The sequence below is a fragment of the Taudactylus pleione genome, unplaced genomic scaffold (assembly GCF_031769625.1).
Source record: "Taudactylus pleione unplaced genomic scaffold, aTauple2 ptg001716l, whole genome shotgun sequence".
NCBI lineage: Eukaryota > Metazoa > Chordata > Amphibia > Anura > Myobatrachidae > Taudactylus > Taudactylus pleione.
The window spans coordinates 411,489-429,004 of NW_028286113.1; the positions used below are offsets into that span (position 1 = coordinate 411,489).

The following is a 17,516-nucleotide window of genomic DNA, read 5'->3' on the forward strand; positions in this document are numbered from 1 at the left end:
CAGTATTTCTAATCAAGCATCCAGGCCATCGTATAACTCAGCATAGCCCAGTATTTCTAATCAAGTATCCAAGCCATCGTATAACTGAGCATAGCCCAGTATTTCTAATCAAGCATCCAGGCCATCGTATAACTGAGTATAGCTCAGTATTTCTAATCAAGCATCCAGACCATCGTATAACTGAGTATAGCCCAGTATTTCTAATCAAGCATCCAGGCCATCGTATAACTCAGCATAGCCCAGTATTTCTAATCAAGCATCCAGGCCATCGTATAACTGAGTATAGCTCAGTATTTCTAATCAAGCATCCAGGCCATCGTATAACTGAGTATAGCTCAGTATTTCTAATCAATCATCCAGGCCATCGTATAACTCAGCATAGCCCAGTATTTCTAATCAAGCATCCAGGCCATCGTATAACTCAGCATAGCCCAGTATTTCTAATCAAGCATCCAGGCCATCGTATAACTGAGTATAGCCCAGTATTTCTAATCAAGCATCCAGGCCATCGTATAACTGAGTATAGCTCAGTATTTCTAATCAAGCATCCAGGCCATCGTATAACTGAGTATAGCCCAGTATTTCTAATCAAGCATCCAGGCCATCGTATAACTCAGTATAGCCCAGTATTTCTAATCAAGCATCCAGGCCATCGTATAACTGAGTATAGCCCAGTATTTCTAATCAAGCATCCAGGCCATCGTATAACTCAGCATAGCCCAGTATTTCTAATCAAGTATCCAAGCCATCGTATAACTGAGCATAGCCCAGTATTTCTAATCAAGCATCCAGGCCATCGTATAACTCAGCATAGCCCAGTATTTCTAATCAAGCATCCAGGCCATCGTATAACTGAGTATAGCTCAGTATTTCTAATCAAGCATCCAGACCATCGTATAACTGAGTATAGCCCAGTATTTCTAATCAAGCATCCAGGCCATCGTATAACTCAGCATAGCCCAGTATTTCTAATCAAGCATCCAGGCCATCGTATAACTCAGCATAGCCCAGTATTTCTAATCAAGCATCCAGGCCATCGTATAACTGAGTATAGCCCAGTATTTCTAATCAAGCATCCAGGCCATCGTATAACTGAGTATAGCTCAGTATTTCTAATCAAGCATCCAGGCCATCGTATAACTGAGTATAGCCCAGTATTTCTAATCAAGCATCCAGGCCATCGTATAACTCAGTATAGCCCAGTATTTCTAATCAAGCATCCAGGCCATCGTATAACTGAGTATAGCCCAGTATTTCTAATCAAGCATCCAGGCCATCGTATAACTGAGTATAGCCCAGTATTTCTAATCAAGCATCCAGGCCATCGTATAACTCAGTATAGCCCAGTATTTCTAATCAAGCATCCAGGCCATCGTATAACTCAGTATATCTCAGTATTTCTAATCAAGCATCCAGGCCATCGTATAACTGAGCATAGCCCAGTATTTCTAATCAAGCATCCAGGCCATCGTATAACTGAGTATAGCCCAGTATTTCTAATCAAGCATCCAGGCCATTGAATAACTGAGAATAGCGTAGTATTTCTAATCAAGCATCCAGGGCATCGTATAACTCAGCATAGCCCAGTATTTCTAATCAAGCATCCAGGCCATCGTATAACTGAGTATAGCTCAGTATTTCTAATCAAGCATCCAGGCCATCGTATAACTCAGCATAGCCCAGTATTTCTAATCAATCATCCAGGCCATCGTATAACTGAGTATAGCTCAGTATTTCTAATCAAGCATCCAGGCCATCGTATAACTCAGCATAGCCCAGTATTTCTAATCAATCATCCAGGCCATCGTATAACTGAGTATAGCCCAGTATTTCTAATCAAGCATCCAAGCAATCGTTTAACTCAGCATAGCCCAGTATTTTGCCCAAGAACTTTTGTTACTATTTAACCGAGTCTAACTCAGTAATTTTGCTTAAATGATTCTGGCTATTAGTTACCTGTGCTCAGCCCAGGGTTCCAGTGTGAAGACTTCAGCATTAGCAGTACAGAACATTACTCAGTATCTGAACAATGTCTCCTGCATCTGTCTAGCTGAGTATTCCTTAGCACTTCTGACCTAGGATTCCTGCATCATCTAGCTGAGGATTTGCTCGGTACTTCTGACTACGGATTCCTGCTGTTCTCCTCTGAGTCCCAGTGCTAAGCATCTGAACCAAAGTCTTCTGCTATTACCAAGCCTCAAGAGCTCCTTTCCTCGTCCTTCCGGATTCAGTTCTTAGTCTAGCTCACGTTCCTCTGAATATTGCTCGGACTACCTTTTTCAAGAGTCTTCCGTCATTTAATTATCAAATAAAGTTCTGTGCTTTACCTTGATCATCTCGTACCTAGCTCCTGCTTCACTACAGTCTGCCTTCGTCTACTTATCCTGTGACCTGATTTCCTAGCCCCGTGCCGTCCTATGAGGAAGACATATCTCAGACCCCAGTATCCCATCACAGGAGGCCAATTTCCCTAGAGTTGTGACAAACTGTTAATATGGTCTCGTAGGTTTCAGCTAACTCAAAGTATATAATCGTTGTCTGGCCTCCGTGCAGCCATCTAAGCCATGAAGCTGATCCCATAGATTATTGCTAATTCATAAGATTCCGAATTGATCTCTCTATAGTCATTCTCTTTACCACAATGTTTTATTTCAATGAGATAAACAAAATGTTCCTGCTCTCATCAGGCTTCTGCCACCATTATAAAACAGATTGCATTGCCGCCTGCAGACAGATGCCAGGTAGGTCTCTCACATTACTTACACAAGCATAGAATGACCAATAGTCCAATGCGTGTTGGAGCGATGTCTATGGTCACGTAACACCTTTCCCTACCGCCATTATAAAACGAATTGCGTTCCCGCCTGCAGACAGACGCCAGGTAGGTCTCTCACATCACTTACACAAGCTTAGTATGACTAATAGTCCAATGCGTGTAGGAGAGATGTATACGGTCAGCTCACACATTTCCCTGATGCGGGGGCGGAAGCTGGGATTACTTCTCACCTAGGTGTATCAGCATGTGCCACCTAAAGTCGGCCCTCCGTTTGTAACATTTGCCACACACAGGGCAGGAGAAGGTCTCCTTCTTCTTAGGGACATGGACGCTCATGTGCTGCTTCAGGTTACTCTTCTGTATAAAGCGCTTTCCGCACTCGGGGCAGGCATAGGGCTTTTCCCCCGTGTGTATATTCAGGTGCTGCTGCAGGTGGTTCTTCTGTACGAAGCATTTCCCGCACTCGGCGCAGGGATATAAGGCGTCTCCCGTGTGGAGTCTCTGGTGCATGACGATGGCAGCCTTGCTGCTGTATGACTTGCCGCACTCGGAGCAGGAGAAGGGCTTCTCCCCGGTGTGCTTTATCTGGTGTCTGACGAGGTGGGATTTGAAGAGGAAACGTCTCCCGCACTCGGTGCAGGAGAAGGGCTTCTCCCCTTGGTGGGTCCTCTGGTGGACTGTGAGGGCCGGCTTGGATGACATGCATTTGCCACAGTCTGGGCAGGTGAACAGCTTCTCCACTGTATGCGCAGTCTGATGCCTGGTAAGAGCGGAGTTACAGGAGAAGTGTTTCCCACATTGTGGGCAGGGGATGGTCTTGGTTCTGTGGACCCGCTGGTGTTTAATAAGGCGCGAGTTGGTCGGGTAAGACTTCTTACAGTCCATGCAGCAATACATACCTTCAGTGTTGGGTTCAACTATCTGAGAAGCATTCAGTTTTCTTCCAGGCTTCCTCCGGATGGAGCCTGACGGTGTACGGGCTGAGGGAGAATAAATATCAGTGTCTGTGATGTCTTCTTCACAGGAGCTGGACTCTTCCTTTATACGTAGAGATGTATAGTCCTTCTTGGTGAGACTTTCCTCCATGCCGGAGACTGGTTCCTCCTTAATATTAATGGAAGAATACGGAGTGTGACCTGTGGGAGAATGGGTGTCAGAGTCTGTGAGGTCTTCTTCCTCAGAGAGAGTTTCTATCTTAATATTAATAGAAGAATAATCTTCCTGGGTATAAATGCCAGTGAGGTCTTCTTTATCGTCCATGGCCAGATCTCCTTTCACATGAGCATATACACGTTCTGTATCACTGTCTGAGAGATTTTCCTTGGACACATCTCTGAGAGATACTGGAGGCTTCTCACACGACGTAGAGTCCTTCCAGATAAAGCCTCTCCGATTATTCTCATGGACAGGAGTGTCCTCCTTGGCAGAGTTCCGGGAGGACGTAGGGTGGTGGAACCCTAAACTGGAGCCTGATCCACCTGTTAGGGAGAGCAAAGAGCAGGTTTGGCAAAGTAGCAGATAGGGACCACAAAACCCAAACATATTATGATATAGTGGAACTTGACATCTGGTAACACACCAAGCGGCAGATGCAGAATTGAACGCAAGTCGGCCATGATTGTTCCCGCATTGTCCGCACTTAACTGTATGTATCTCTGTGGGGGGATGGCCCCATGCGTACGCTCGTTATTAGTGCGTAGTGACACCACCCCTATCCTTGGTGCAAAAGATGGAGCTGAAAACAGTCGCTGTATGTACAACTATGCATAGCCGGCAGTCTAGCGGACAAACATCTTTCCTGGCTCATTATTAGATCCTCCGCTGGCTGATTGGCTGCTGAATGCAACGTTATTTGGCCCATGCCCGTTATCGATGATCTGTACAATCTGCTGAACACACAGGCTGTTACCGCTCCTCACACCCGCTTCCCAGGATTTATAATATTACACATTGCAGAGTACATTGCGTCTTACTATTACAGTCACAATATAATCCACCAACCAGAATGCAGCGCAGGGGAAGTGTTACTAGCTGCTACCAGCATACATAAACAAGCTGTGTATGACCAGCCAATCTCTTTCCTGCCTCTCCGTCCTATCTGACGCCTCCTCCCTGCTCTTCATTTACTCACATCAAGCCAGACTCTGGAGTCTGAAGAGTTTGGTTCTAGAGGGACCGTGGTGGAATAGACACAACCACTGTCGGAGCTAAGGGCCACCAGAAATGTATCCTCTGGTAGTCATAGCATTATACAGCAGCCTGATAACAGAGAGCTCCACCACTGCTAATGTCCCACTGTCCTATGAGGACAGAGAGAAGAAAGTTACAACAATGATAACATTAGCACCCACATGGAATAACTATGAATCTAGAACAATACTATGTTGTATCATCATTAGTTGGGAGGATATTCTTAGTCACTTACTAGTGAAACAAGAGCTTTGTACAGAAAAATGACAGAGAATTAAGTGATCTTCCAATGAAACATACGAGAGTGAATATAAAGACGGTATATATTGAAACCACATCCCATAGAATCGTTACTTCTCGTCCTGTATCATTTATTATACTGTAGTCTACTGAGAACGCTGTATAGCAACTCCCGCACAGTAAGAGGTACAGTCACAGAAATATGGCCTCCGTACAGAGTATATGACATTTCATTTATAAATAATGAGACATATTATGTTCTTACCAACTGAGCAGACAGCCTGGCTATTGTCCATGATCTCGTCCTTACAAACATCTGCCTTCTTGGCCGCTAACTCCTATATAAGATGGAAAAACCATCATCACAAAGGACTCATCACCCAGACATCCCTTGAAGTTACTGTATAATGTCCCATTCCCAGCATTCACCTCTCCAGTCAGCAGCTGAATGATCTTGTTGGTGAGTTCCAGGATCTTCTGGTCATTGTCTCTCTCATGCATCAGTGAGCGAGAAGCAGGCTCAATGATGACTCGGCCACCGGACTTTCTCACTACAACGTCATCCTACATAGTGGAGAAAGCCAAATAATGTTACTGCGTAAAGTGAAAGACATCCTCAATACAAACCACTTTCCCTGCTATCACGCACTCCATTACTGCTGATTCTATAAAAGAGGCTTCCAGTATCGTTACATCAGTAACTTTACCATGGCTAAAGGCTAAAGCTTATTGTGTCCATTCTAAAAGCTTATGAGAAAGACAGAACTGGCCAAAGACTATATAACGGTGGGAGAATGGCACCACAAAGAGCTGGATGACATCAGCAGACCAGAATCACTTCTCAGTCTGGCCAAATGTGTTCCCACTGAACTGAATTTCAATGTTAAAATAATTTAGTAGAGAGTTACAAAGTATCTTCTTGATGTGATTGTCTATGAACAGTGTTCGTTGGATATGTTTAACTATCTGATTGAAGAGTAGTACATTTCTGGTTAAGCCGACGTTAAGACCGATTGGTTTACAAGATCACAGATGATCTGGATCGGTGTCCACCAAAGGTCAAACACAAAGTCCTATGACCAGATCATTCCATGCCAGGAGGACCAGGGGTCCCCACCTGACCATATCCAATTGTGATAAAATTTTACAGGAAACATGGGATAACTTAATAGCAATACACCCCCCCCCCATCACCACCATACTGCAGGCCATAGTTTTGCTACTATTGCATATTGTGAACTAAAATTTGGTCGGATGATCTTCAAACTTTGTCCACTTGACATGGAATGACCCCCATGCTTTGCACAGACAACTTAACAACTAGATCAAACCTATAACATACACACAATGATGGGGATCACGGTTCCAGCTGGTGTAAACCGGGGACAATCAAATTCGGCAAGACTGATGGGGTGTAGCCGACATCAGAGCTCACATACAGTAGAAAGGAGCAATTTATTTGGACAAAATTACCAAACAAAACCGGACGTGTCAGTTTTGTCTGGCCTGCGTCCTTCAAATCTCTTCCCGTAATGGGACCCATTTTGAAATATAACCATAGTTTACACCTAAATAAACACTAAGGGGTTAATCCTATTAGGTGCGAATTGCGAGATGCGATTTTCACTTCGAATTCGCATAGCGAATTCATTTTGCAATCCAATTAGCAACTCGCACTGATCAGTCAGACTGAATTCGCAAGTTTCCACGCGCACCTCCCCGAGGGTGAGCAATGGAAAGGAAAATCGTTATTTTAAGGTGAAAATGTGGGGATACTGTGCTGAACCCCTTGGACACTCCCCAAATGACCAATTAGGCAATTGGAAGTTTCTAATTAGCTTATTTAGTCCAATAATTACATATAATTTTTTGAGGTAAAAAAAAAAAAAAAATGTCCTCAAATTACCCCCAAATCAACTTTTTTGTTAGTTTAGGCCCCCAAATTTAATTACAATAATTTTTTAGTTGAAAAATAATTGTTTATAATTTTTTTCCATTTTTCAAGGTGCCCTCAAAGTACCCCAAAATCACCCTTTTTCCTACTTTTTTATTGCAGTTTTCATTTAATTCGTTTGAAATTAAACGAAAAAAGTTTTCTTTTTCTTGCATTTAAAAAAAAAAAAAAAAAGCACAAATACGCCATTTGACACCATTTCAAAACCTACAGTAACTTCCTAATGGCCACAAACAGCCGTCTATACAGTCCTGCTAACAAAATTATCCATTTTGGGGGGTCCAGGATGGTCTCCCCACATTTTTATGCATTTCTCGCAAATCTCATTTGGCAGTCAATTCGCACCCCTCCGCTGCGAGTAGTGCGAATAGACATTTTTAATTGGATTGGAGAATTGTAGGGAGCGCACTTCGTGGCGATGTGTGAGAGTTTAAAGAAACTCGCTACTTGCAATTCGCACCTAATTGGATTGAGCACTAAGGGCCAAATGCAATAGGGCGAGAGATTAGAAAAAGTCAGAGTCTAGCAGTAACCTCTCACACTTTTTAAACTCGCCCAATGTAATAGAATCTGAGAACATGGAAACTCCCCCAATGTAATAGAATCTGAGAACATGGAAACTCCCCCAATGTAATAAGAGTCTGAGAACATGGAAACTCGCCCAATGTACTTGAGTCTGAGAACATGGAAACTCCCCCAATGTAATAAGAGTCTGAGAACATGGAAACTCCCCCAATGTAATAGAGTCTGAGAACTTGGAAACTCCCCCAATGTAATAAGAGTCTGAGAACATGGAAACTCCCCCAATGTAATAAGAGTCTGAGAACATGGAAACTCGCCCAATGTAATAGAATCTGAAAACATGGAAATTCGCCAATGTAATAGAGTCTGAGAACATGGAAACTCGCCCAATGTAATAGAATCTGAGAACATGGAAACTCGCCCAATGTAATCGAATCTGAGAACATGGAAACTCGCCCAATGTAATAGAGTCTGAGAACATGGAAACTCGCCCAATGTAATAGAATCTGAGAACAGGGAAACTCGCCCAATGTAATAGAATCTGAGAACATGGAAACTCACCCAATGTAATAGAATCTGAGAACATGGAAACTCCCCCAATGTAATAAGAGTCTGAGAACATGGAAACTCGCCCAATGTACTAGAGTCTGAGAACATGGAAACTCCCCCAATGTAATAAGAGTCTGAGAACATGGAAACTCCCCCAATGTAATAGAATCTGAGAACAGGGAAACTCGCCCAATGTAATAGAATCTGAGAACATGGAAACTCACCCAATGTAATAGAATCTGAGAACATGGAAACTCCCCCAATGTAATAAGAGTCTGAGAACATGGAAACTCGCCCAATGTAATAAGAGTCTGAGAACATGGAAACTCGCCCAATGTACTAGAGTCTGAGAACATGGAAACTCGCCCAATGTAATAGAATCTGAGAACATGGAAACTCCCCCAATGTAATAAGAGTCTGAGAACATGGAAACTCGCCCAATGTAATAGAGTCTGAGAACATGGAAACTCCCCCAATGTAATAGAGTCTGAGAACATGGAAACTCCCCCAATGTAATAAGAGTCTGAGAACATGGAAACTCGCCCAATGTAATAGAGTCTGAGAACATGGAAACTCCCCCAAAGTAATAAGAGTCTGAGAACATGGAAACTCCCCCAATGTAATAGAGTCTGAGAACATGGAAACTCCCCCAATGTAATAATAGTCTGAGAACATGGAAACTCGCCCAATGTAATAGAGTATGAGAACATGGAAACTCGCCCAATGTAATAAGAGTCTGAGAACATGGAAACGCTCATGTTTTTAGACTTAAAAAACATACGATATAAAATCTCATCCGAATATTTTCCCATTTTGAAGATATGCTAAACTGTCACATTTTCTATCCTCTCACCCTATTATATTTGGCCCTAAGGTTGTAAATCGTCTCTGATCTTGAGGTAGCCATGAAACATACGCTCAATGGTGCACTTATTTGCGCACCGCAGCAGATTAGAGCTGCTGCCGAAGGGCATCTCAGTAGACAGCCTTCGTGTGCGGAATTAGCAGAAATTTGCAGTAGCGGCTGCCACACTGTCACAGTCACTACTGTGATGCCGCAGCTGATGGGCTGTCTAATGAGATGCCCGTTGGCTGCGGCTCTAGTCCGCTACATTGTGCACCATTGCGCACCCATCAGCCACACCATCAGACATCAAACCAACTCTACGGTTGCTCAGAATGTTCGACAGTACAGATATGTCCATTTACATTCTATTCTCTGTGCGCTACAGGTCGCGCTACACATAACACGTGAGCGCCATGTGACTGGGGAGCGCAAAGCGTCTTTTCGGGCTTCCCTTCAAATGAGTCTTATACGCACAGCAAAGCAAATAGGATGCACAAGTAGCTTCTGCTAATTAAATTGTTATGTGGCATGCCTATATCTGTGTGCGACTGCAGCTGAATCTGCCTACACTACACTGGCAGCGGCTGTGACATGGTAACGTAGCGTCACACATGGAGATGTAGTCGCATACAGAACAGGCATGCCACATATTTCAATCAGCAGAAGCTGTTGTGCGTCCTATTCGCTGCGTGAATAAGACGCATTTGAAGGGAAAAAGTTGCACGTAAAGACAATTGGTGCTACCGAGTCACGCCACGGTGTTGCGCGACTACAAGGGCTCTTTGACGAGCAAGGGGGCTAGACGTATGTGGACACATCTGTACATTGTTGCCGGTGCCCGTAGAAATGTATCTTCCGACGCAGTCCCAGACACCAGCACGCCCCGACACGCCCGCATATGAGTGTACCCGCCCATGAACGTCTATCGGAGTTGCATGGATCTCCCCCTATGAATCAGGACCAGTGAGGGATACGTAGGTGGCTGGAGCTTCTCAGCGAATGGGACATATGAAGTTTCTCCATAAATAGGATTATACTCTGCAAGCCGTGCGCCTTGCAGATTTCATCTCTCTCCGACAAATATACAGTCCTCGTCTATACACTATCAGATGAATGTACAATGTGTCGGCTAATCGGAAATAACCCTTTGCAGGGTGAGCAGCATTGCACGAGAGCGAAGACCAGGCTACACCACAGAGTAATAATGACGTTACCCCACATCCCTCACCTTTCTCGTCAGCAGGCTGATGATGTCCAGCGTCAGACCCAAAATCTTCTGAGTCGCCTCCATCCAGGCATTGTCCATCCTGCGTCGCTCAGCCTCAGAACCTGTGCCCATATATATCGGAGGATCATAGTTCTATACCAGTACAGGGGACTCCTCATACAGTGATATATCATAGTACAGAGGACTGCTCATACAGTGACACTCAGTATAGTGATATATAATAGTACAGGGGGCTCCTCATACACTGAGTATAGTGATATATAATAGTACAGGGGACTCCTCATACACTGACACTCAGTATAGTGATATATAGACTCCTCATACACGGAGTATAGTGATATATAATAGTACAGGGGACTCCTCATACACTGACACTGAATATAGTGATATATAATAGTACAGGGGACTCCTCATACACTGACACTGAGTATAGTGATATATAATAGTACAGGGGATTCCTCATACACTGAGTATAATGATATATAATAGTACAGGGGACTCCTCATACACTGACACTCAGTATAGTGATATATAGACTCCTCATACACGGAGTATAGTGATATATAATAGTACAGGGGACTCCTCATACACTGACACTGAATATAGTGATATATAATAGTACAGGGGACTCCTCATACACTGACACTGAGTATAGTGATATATAATAGTACAGGGGATTCCTCATACACTGAGTATAGTGACATATAATAGTACAGGGGACTCCTCATACACTGAGTATAGTGACATATAATAGTACAGGGGACTCCTCATACAGTGATTTATAATAGTACAGGGGACTCCTCATACAGTACAGTGAAACTGAGTACAGTGATATATAATAGTACAGGGGACTCATACACTGACACTGAGTATAGTGATATATAATAGTACAGGGGACTCCTCATACACTGACACTGATTATAGTGATATATAATAGTACAGGGGATTCCTCATACACTGACACTGATTATAGTGATATATAATAGTACAGGGGACTCATACACTGACACTGAGTATAGTGATATATAATAGTACAGGGGGCTCCTCATACAGTGATATATAATAGTACAGAGGACTGCTCATACAGTGATATATAATAGTACAGGGGACTGCTCATACACTGACACTGAGTATAGTGATATATAATAGTACAGGGGGCTCCTCATACAGTGATATATAATAGTACAGAGGACTGCTCATACAGTGATATATAATAGTGCAGGGGACTCCTCATACACTGACACTCAGTATAGTGATATATAATAGTACAGGGGACTCCTCATACACTGACACTCAGTATAGTGATATATAATAGTACAAGGGGCTCCTCATACACTGACACTCAGTATAGTGATATATAATAGTACAAGGGGCTCCTCATACACTGACACTCAGTATAGTGATATATAATAGTACAAGGGACTCCTCATACACTGAGTATAGTGATATATAATAGTACAAGGGGCTCCTCATACACTGACACTGATTATAGTGATATATAATAGTACAGGGGACTCCTCATACACTGACACTCAGTATAGTGATATATAATAGTACAAGGGGCTCCTCATACACTGACACTCAGTATAGTGATATATAATAGTACAAGGGGCTCCTCATACACTGACACTCAGTATAGTGATATATAATAGTACAGGGGACTCCTCATACACTGAGTATAGTGATATATAATAGTACAAGGGGCTCCTCATACACTGACACTGATTATAGTGATATATAATAGTACAGGGGACTCCTCATACACTGACACTCAGTATAGTGATATATAATAGTACAAGGGGCTCCTCATACACTGACACTCAGTATAGTGATATATAATAGTACAAGGGGCTCCTCATACACTGACACTCAGTATAGTGATATATAATAGTACAAGGGGCTCCTCATACACTGACACTGAATATAGTGATATATAATAGTACAGGGGATTCCTCATACACTGAGTATAATGATATATAATAGTACAGGGGACTCCTCATACACTGAGTATAGTGACATATAATAGTACAGGGGACTCCTCATACAGTGATTTATAATAGTACAGGGGACTCCTCATACAGTACAGTGAAACTGAGTACAGTGATATATAATAGTACAGGGGACTCATACACTGACACTGAGTATAGTGATATATAATAGTACAGGGGACTCCTCATACACTGACACTGATTATAGTGATAATAGTACAGGGGACTCCTCATACACTGACACTGATTATAGTGATAATAGTACAGGGGACTCCTCATACACTGAGTACAGTGATATATAATAGTACAGGGGACTCCTCATACACTGAGTATAGTGATATATAATAGTACAGGGGACTCCTCATACACTGAGTATAGTGACATATAATAGTACAGGGGACTCCTCATACAGTGATATATAATAGTACAGGGGACTACTCATACAGTGATATATAATAGTACAGGGGACTGCTCATACAGTGATATATAATAGTACAGGGGACTGCTCATACAGTGATATATAATAGTACAGAGGACTGCTCATACAGTGAGTATAGTGATATATAATAGTACAGGGGACACCTCATACAGTGATATATAATAGTACAGGGGCCTACTCATACAGTGATATATAATAGTACAGGGGACTGCTCATACAGTGATATATAATAGTACAGGGGACTGCTCATACAGTGATATATAATAGTACAGGGGACTACTCATACAGTGAGTATAGTGATATATAATAGTACAGGGGACTCCTCATACACTGAGTATAAGATATATAATAGTACAAGTGACTCCTCATACAGTGACACTGAGTATAGTGATACATAATAGTACAGGGGTCTCCTCATACAGTGAGTATAGCGATATATAATAGTACGGGGGACTCCTCATACCCTGAGTATTGTGATATATATTAGTACAGGGGACTCCTCATACAGTGACACAGAGTATAGTGATATATAATACTACAGGGGACACCTCATACACTGAGTATAGTGATACATAACAGTACAGGGGTCTCCTCATACCCCGAGTATAGTGATATTTAATAGTACAGTTGACTCCTCATACCCTGAGTATAGTGGTATATAATAGTACAGGGGGGTCCTGAGTATAGTGATATAATGTCATATATAATAATAGTACAGGGGGGTCCTGAGTATAGTGATATAATGTTATATATAATAACAGTACAGGGGGGTCCTGAGTATAGTAATATAATGTTATATATAATAACAGTACAGGGGGGTCCTGAGTATAGTGATATAATGTTATATATAATAATAGTACAGGGGGGTCCTGAGTATAGTGATATAATGGTATTTATAATAGTACAGGGGGATCCTGAGTATAGTGATATAATGTTATATATAATAACAGTACAGGGGGGTCCTGAGTATAGTGATATAATGTTATATATAATAATAGTACAGGGGGGTCCTGAGTATAGTGATATAATGGTATTTATAATAGTACAGGGGGATCCTGAGTATAGTGATATAATGTTATATATAATAACAGTACAGGGGGTCCTGAGTATAGTGATATAATGTTATATATAAAAATAGTACAGGGGGGTCCTGAGTATAGTGATATAATGTTATATATAAAAATAGTACAGGGGGGTCCTGAGTATAGTGATATAATGTTATATATAATAATAGCACAGGGGGGTCCTGAGTATAGTGATATAATAATAGTACAAGGGGGTTCCTGAGTATAGTGATATAATGTTATATATAACAACAGTACAGGGGGGCCCTGAGTATAGTGATATAATGTTATATATATATATATACAGTACAGGGGGGTCCTGAGTATAGTGATATAATGTTATATATAATAACAGTACAGGGGGGCCCTGAGTATAGTGATATAATGTTATATATAATAATAGTACAGGGGGGTCCTGAGTATAGTGATATAATATTATATATAATAATAGTACAGGGGGGTCCTGAGTATAGTGATATAATAATAGTACAGGGGGGTCCTGAGTATAGTGATATAATAATAGTACAGGGGGGTCCTGAGTATAATGATATAATAATAGTACAGGGGGGTCCTGAGTATAGTGATATAATAATAGTACAGGGTGGTCCTGAGTATAGTGATATAATAATAGTACGGGGGGTCCTGAGTATAGTGATATAATGTTATATATAATAACAGTACAGGTGTCTCCTGAGTATAGTGATATAATGTTATATATAATAACAGTACAGGGGGGTCCTGAGTATAGTGATATAATGTTATATATAATAATAGTACAGGGGGGCCCTGAGTATAGTGATATAATGTTATATATAATAATAGTACAGGGGGATCCTGAGTATAGTGATATAATGTTATATATAATAATAGTACAGGGGGGTCCTGAGTATAGTGATATGTTATATATAATAATAGTACAGGGGGGTCCTGAGTATAGTGATATGTTATATATAATAATAGTACAGGGGGGTCCTGAGTATAGTGATATAATGTTATATATAATAATAGTACAGGGAGGTCCTGAGTATAGTGATATAATGTTATATATAATAACAGTACAGGTGTCTCCTGAGTATAGTGATATGTTATATATAATAACAGTACAGGGGGGTCCTGAGTATAGTGATATAATGTTATATATAATAATAGTACAGGGAGGTCCTGAGTATAGTGATATAATGTTATATATAATAATAGTACAGGGGGGCCCTGAGTATAGTGATATAATGTTATATATAATAATAGTACAGGGGGGCCCTGAGTATAGTGATATAATGTTATATATAATAATAGTACAGGGGGGCCCTGAGTATAGTGATATAATGTTATATATAATAATAGTACAGGGAGGTCCTGAGTATAGTGATATAATGTTATATATAATAACAGTACAGGTGTCTCCTGAGTATAGTGATATAATGTTATATATAATAATAGTACAGGGGGGCCCTGAGTATAGTGATATAATGTTATATATAATAACAGTACAGGGGGGTCCTGAGTATAGTGATATAATGTTATATATAATAATAGTACAGGGAGGTCCTGAGTATAGTGATATAATGTTATATATAATAATAGTAGAGGGGGGTCCTGAGTATAGTGATATAATGTTATATATAATAACAGTACCGGGGGGTCCTGAGTATAGTGATATAATGTTATATATAATAACAGTACAGGGGGGTCCTGAGTATAGTGATATAATGTTATATATAATAATAGTACAGGGAGGTCCTGAGTATAGTGATATAATGTTATATATAATAATAGTACAGGGGGGTCCTGAGTATAGTGATATAATGTTATATATAATAACAGTACAGGGGGGTCCTGAGTATAGTGATATAATGTTATATATAATAACAGTACAGGGGGGTCCTGAGTATAGTGATATAATGTTATATATAATAATAGTACAGGGAGGTCCTGAGTATAGTGATATAATGTTATATATAATAATAGTACAGGGGGGTCCTGAGTATAGTGATATAATGTTATATATAATAATAGTACAGGGAGGTCCTGAGTATAGTGATATAATGTTATATATAATAATAGTACAGGGGGGTCCTGAGTATAGTGATATAATGTTATATATAATAATAGTACAGGGGGGTCCTGAGTATAGTGATATAATGTTATATATAATAATGGTACAGGGAGGTCCTGAGTATAGTGATATAATGTTATATATAATAACAGTACAGGTGTCTCCTGAGTATAGTGATATAATGTTATATATAATAATAGTACAGGGGGGCCCTGAGTATAGTGATATAATGTTATATATAATAACAGTACAGGGGGGTCCTGAGTATAGTGATATAATGTTATATATAATAATAGTACAGGGAGGTCCTGAGTATAGTGATATAATGTTATATATAATAATAGTACAGGGGGGCCCTGAGTATAGTGATATAATGTTATATATAATAATAGTACAGGGGGGCCCTGAGTATAGTGATATAATGTTATATATAAAAATAGTACAGGGGGGTCCTGAGTATAGTGATATGTTATATATAATAACAGTACAGGTGTCTCCTGAGTATAGTGATATAATGTTATATATAATAACAGTACAGGGGGGTCCTGAGTATAGTGATATAATGTTATATATAATAACAGTACAGGGGGGCCCTGAGTATAGTGATATAATGTTATATATAATAATAGTACAGGGAGGTCCTGAGTATAGTGATATAATGTTATATATAATAACAGTACAGGTGTCTCCTGAGTATAGTGATATAATGTTATATATAATAATAGTACAGGGGGGCCCTGAGTATAGTGATATAATGTTATATATAATAACAGTACAGGGTGGTCCTGAGTATAGTGATATGTTATTTATAATAACAGTACAGGGGGGTCCTGAGTATAGTGATATAATGTTATATATAATAATAGTACAGGGGGGTCCTGAGTATAGTGATATAATGTTATATATAATAATAGTACAGGGGGGTCCTGAGTATAGTGATATAATATTATATATAATAATAGTACAGGTGTCTCCTGAGTATAGTGATATGTTATATATAATAACAGTACAGGTGTCTCCTGAGTATAGTGATATAATGTTATATATAATAATAGTACAGGGGGGCCCTGAGTATAGTGATATAATGTTATATATAATAATAGTACAGGGGGGCCCTGAGTATAGTGATATAATGTTATATATAATAATAGTACAGGGGGGTCCTGAGTATAGTGATATAATGTTATATATAATAATAGTACAGGGGGGTCCTGAGTATAGTGATATAATGTTATATATAATCATAGTACAGGGGGGTCCTGAGTATAGTGATATAATGTTATATATAATAATAGTACAGGGGGGCCCTGAGTATAGTGATATAATGTTATATATAATAATAGTACAGGGGGGTCCTGAGTATAGTGATATAATGTTATATATAATAATAGTACAGGGGGGCCCTGAGTATAGTGATATAATGTTATATATAATAACAGTACAGGGGGGTCCTGAGTATAGTGATATGTTATATATAATAACAGTACAGGTGTCTCCTGAGTATAGTGATATAATGTTATATATAATAACAGTACAGGGGGGTCCTGAGTATAGTGATATAATGTTATATATAATAACAGTACAGGTGTCTCCTGAGTATAGTGATATAATGTTATATATAATAACAGTACAGGGGGGTCCTGAGTATAGTGATATGTTATATATA

General features: G+C 40.2%; 1 protein-coding gene across 1 annotated transcript in view; it reads right to left on the reverse strand.

The window, feature by feature from the left end:
* The window catches only part of LOC148439547 (uncharacterized), a 107,986-nt gene that overhangs the window by 85,652 nt on the left and 4,818 nt on the right, over positions 1-17,516 (reverse strand). Inside the window, exons 3-6 of the mRNA XM_088464597.1 lie at positions 10,307-10,407; positions 5,636-5,770; positions 5,472-5,544; positions 3,290-4,254 (exon numbers count right to left, since the gene is read on the reverse strand). Of these exons, the coding sequence (XP_088320723.1) occupies positions 3,290-4,254; positions 5,472-5,544; positions 5,636-5,770; positions 10,307-10,407 (1,274 nt within the window). The remainder of the gene's footprint in view (positions 1-3,289; positions 4,255-5,471; positions 5,545-5,635; positions 5,771-10,306; positions 10,408-17,516) is intronic.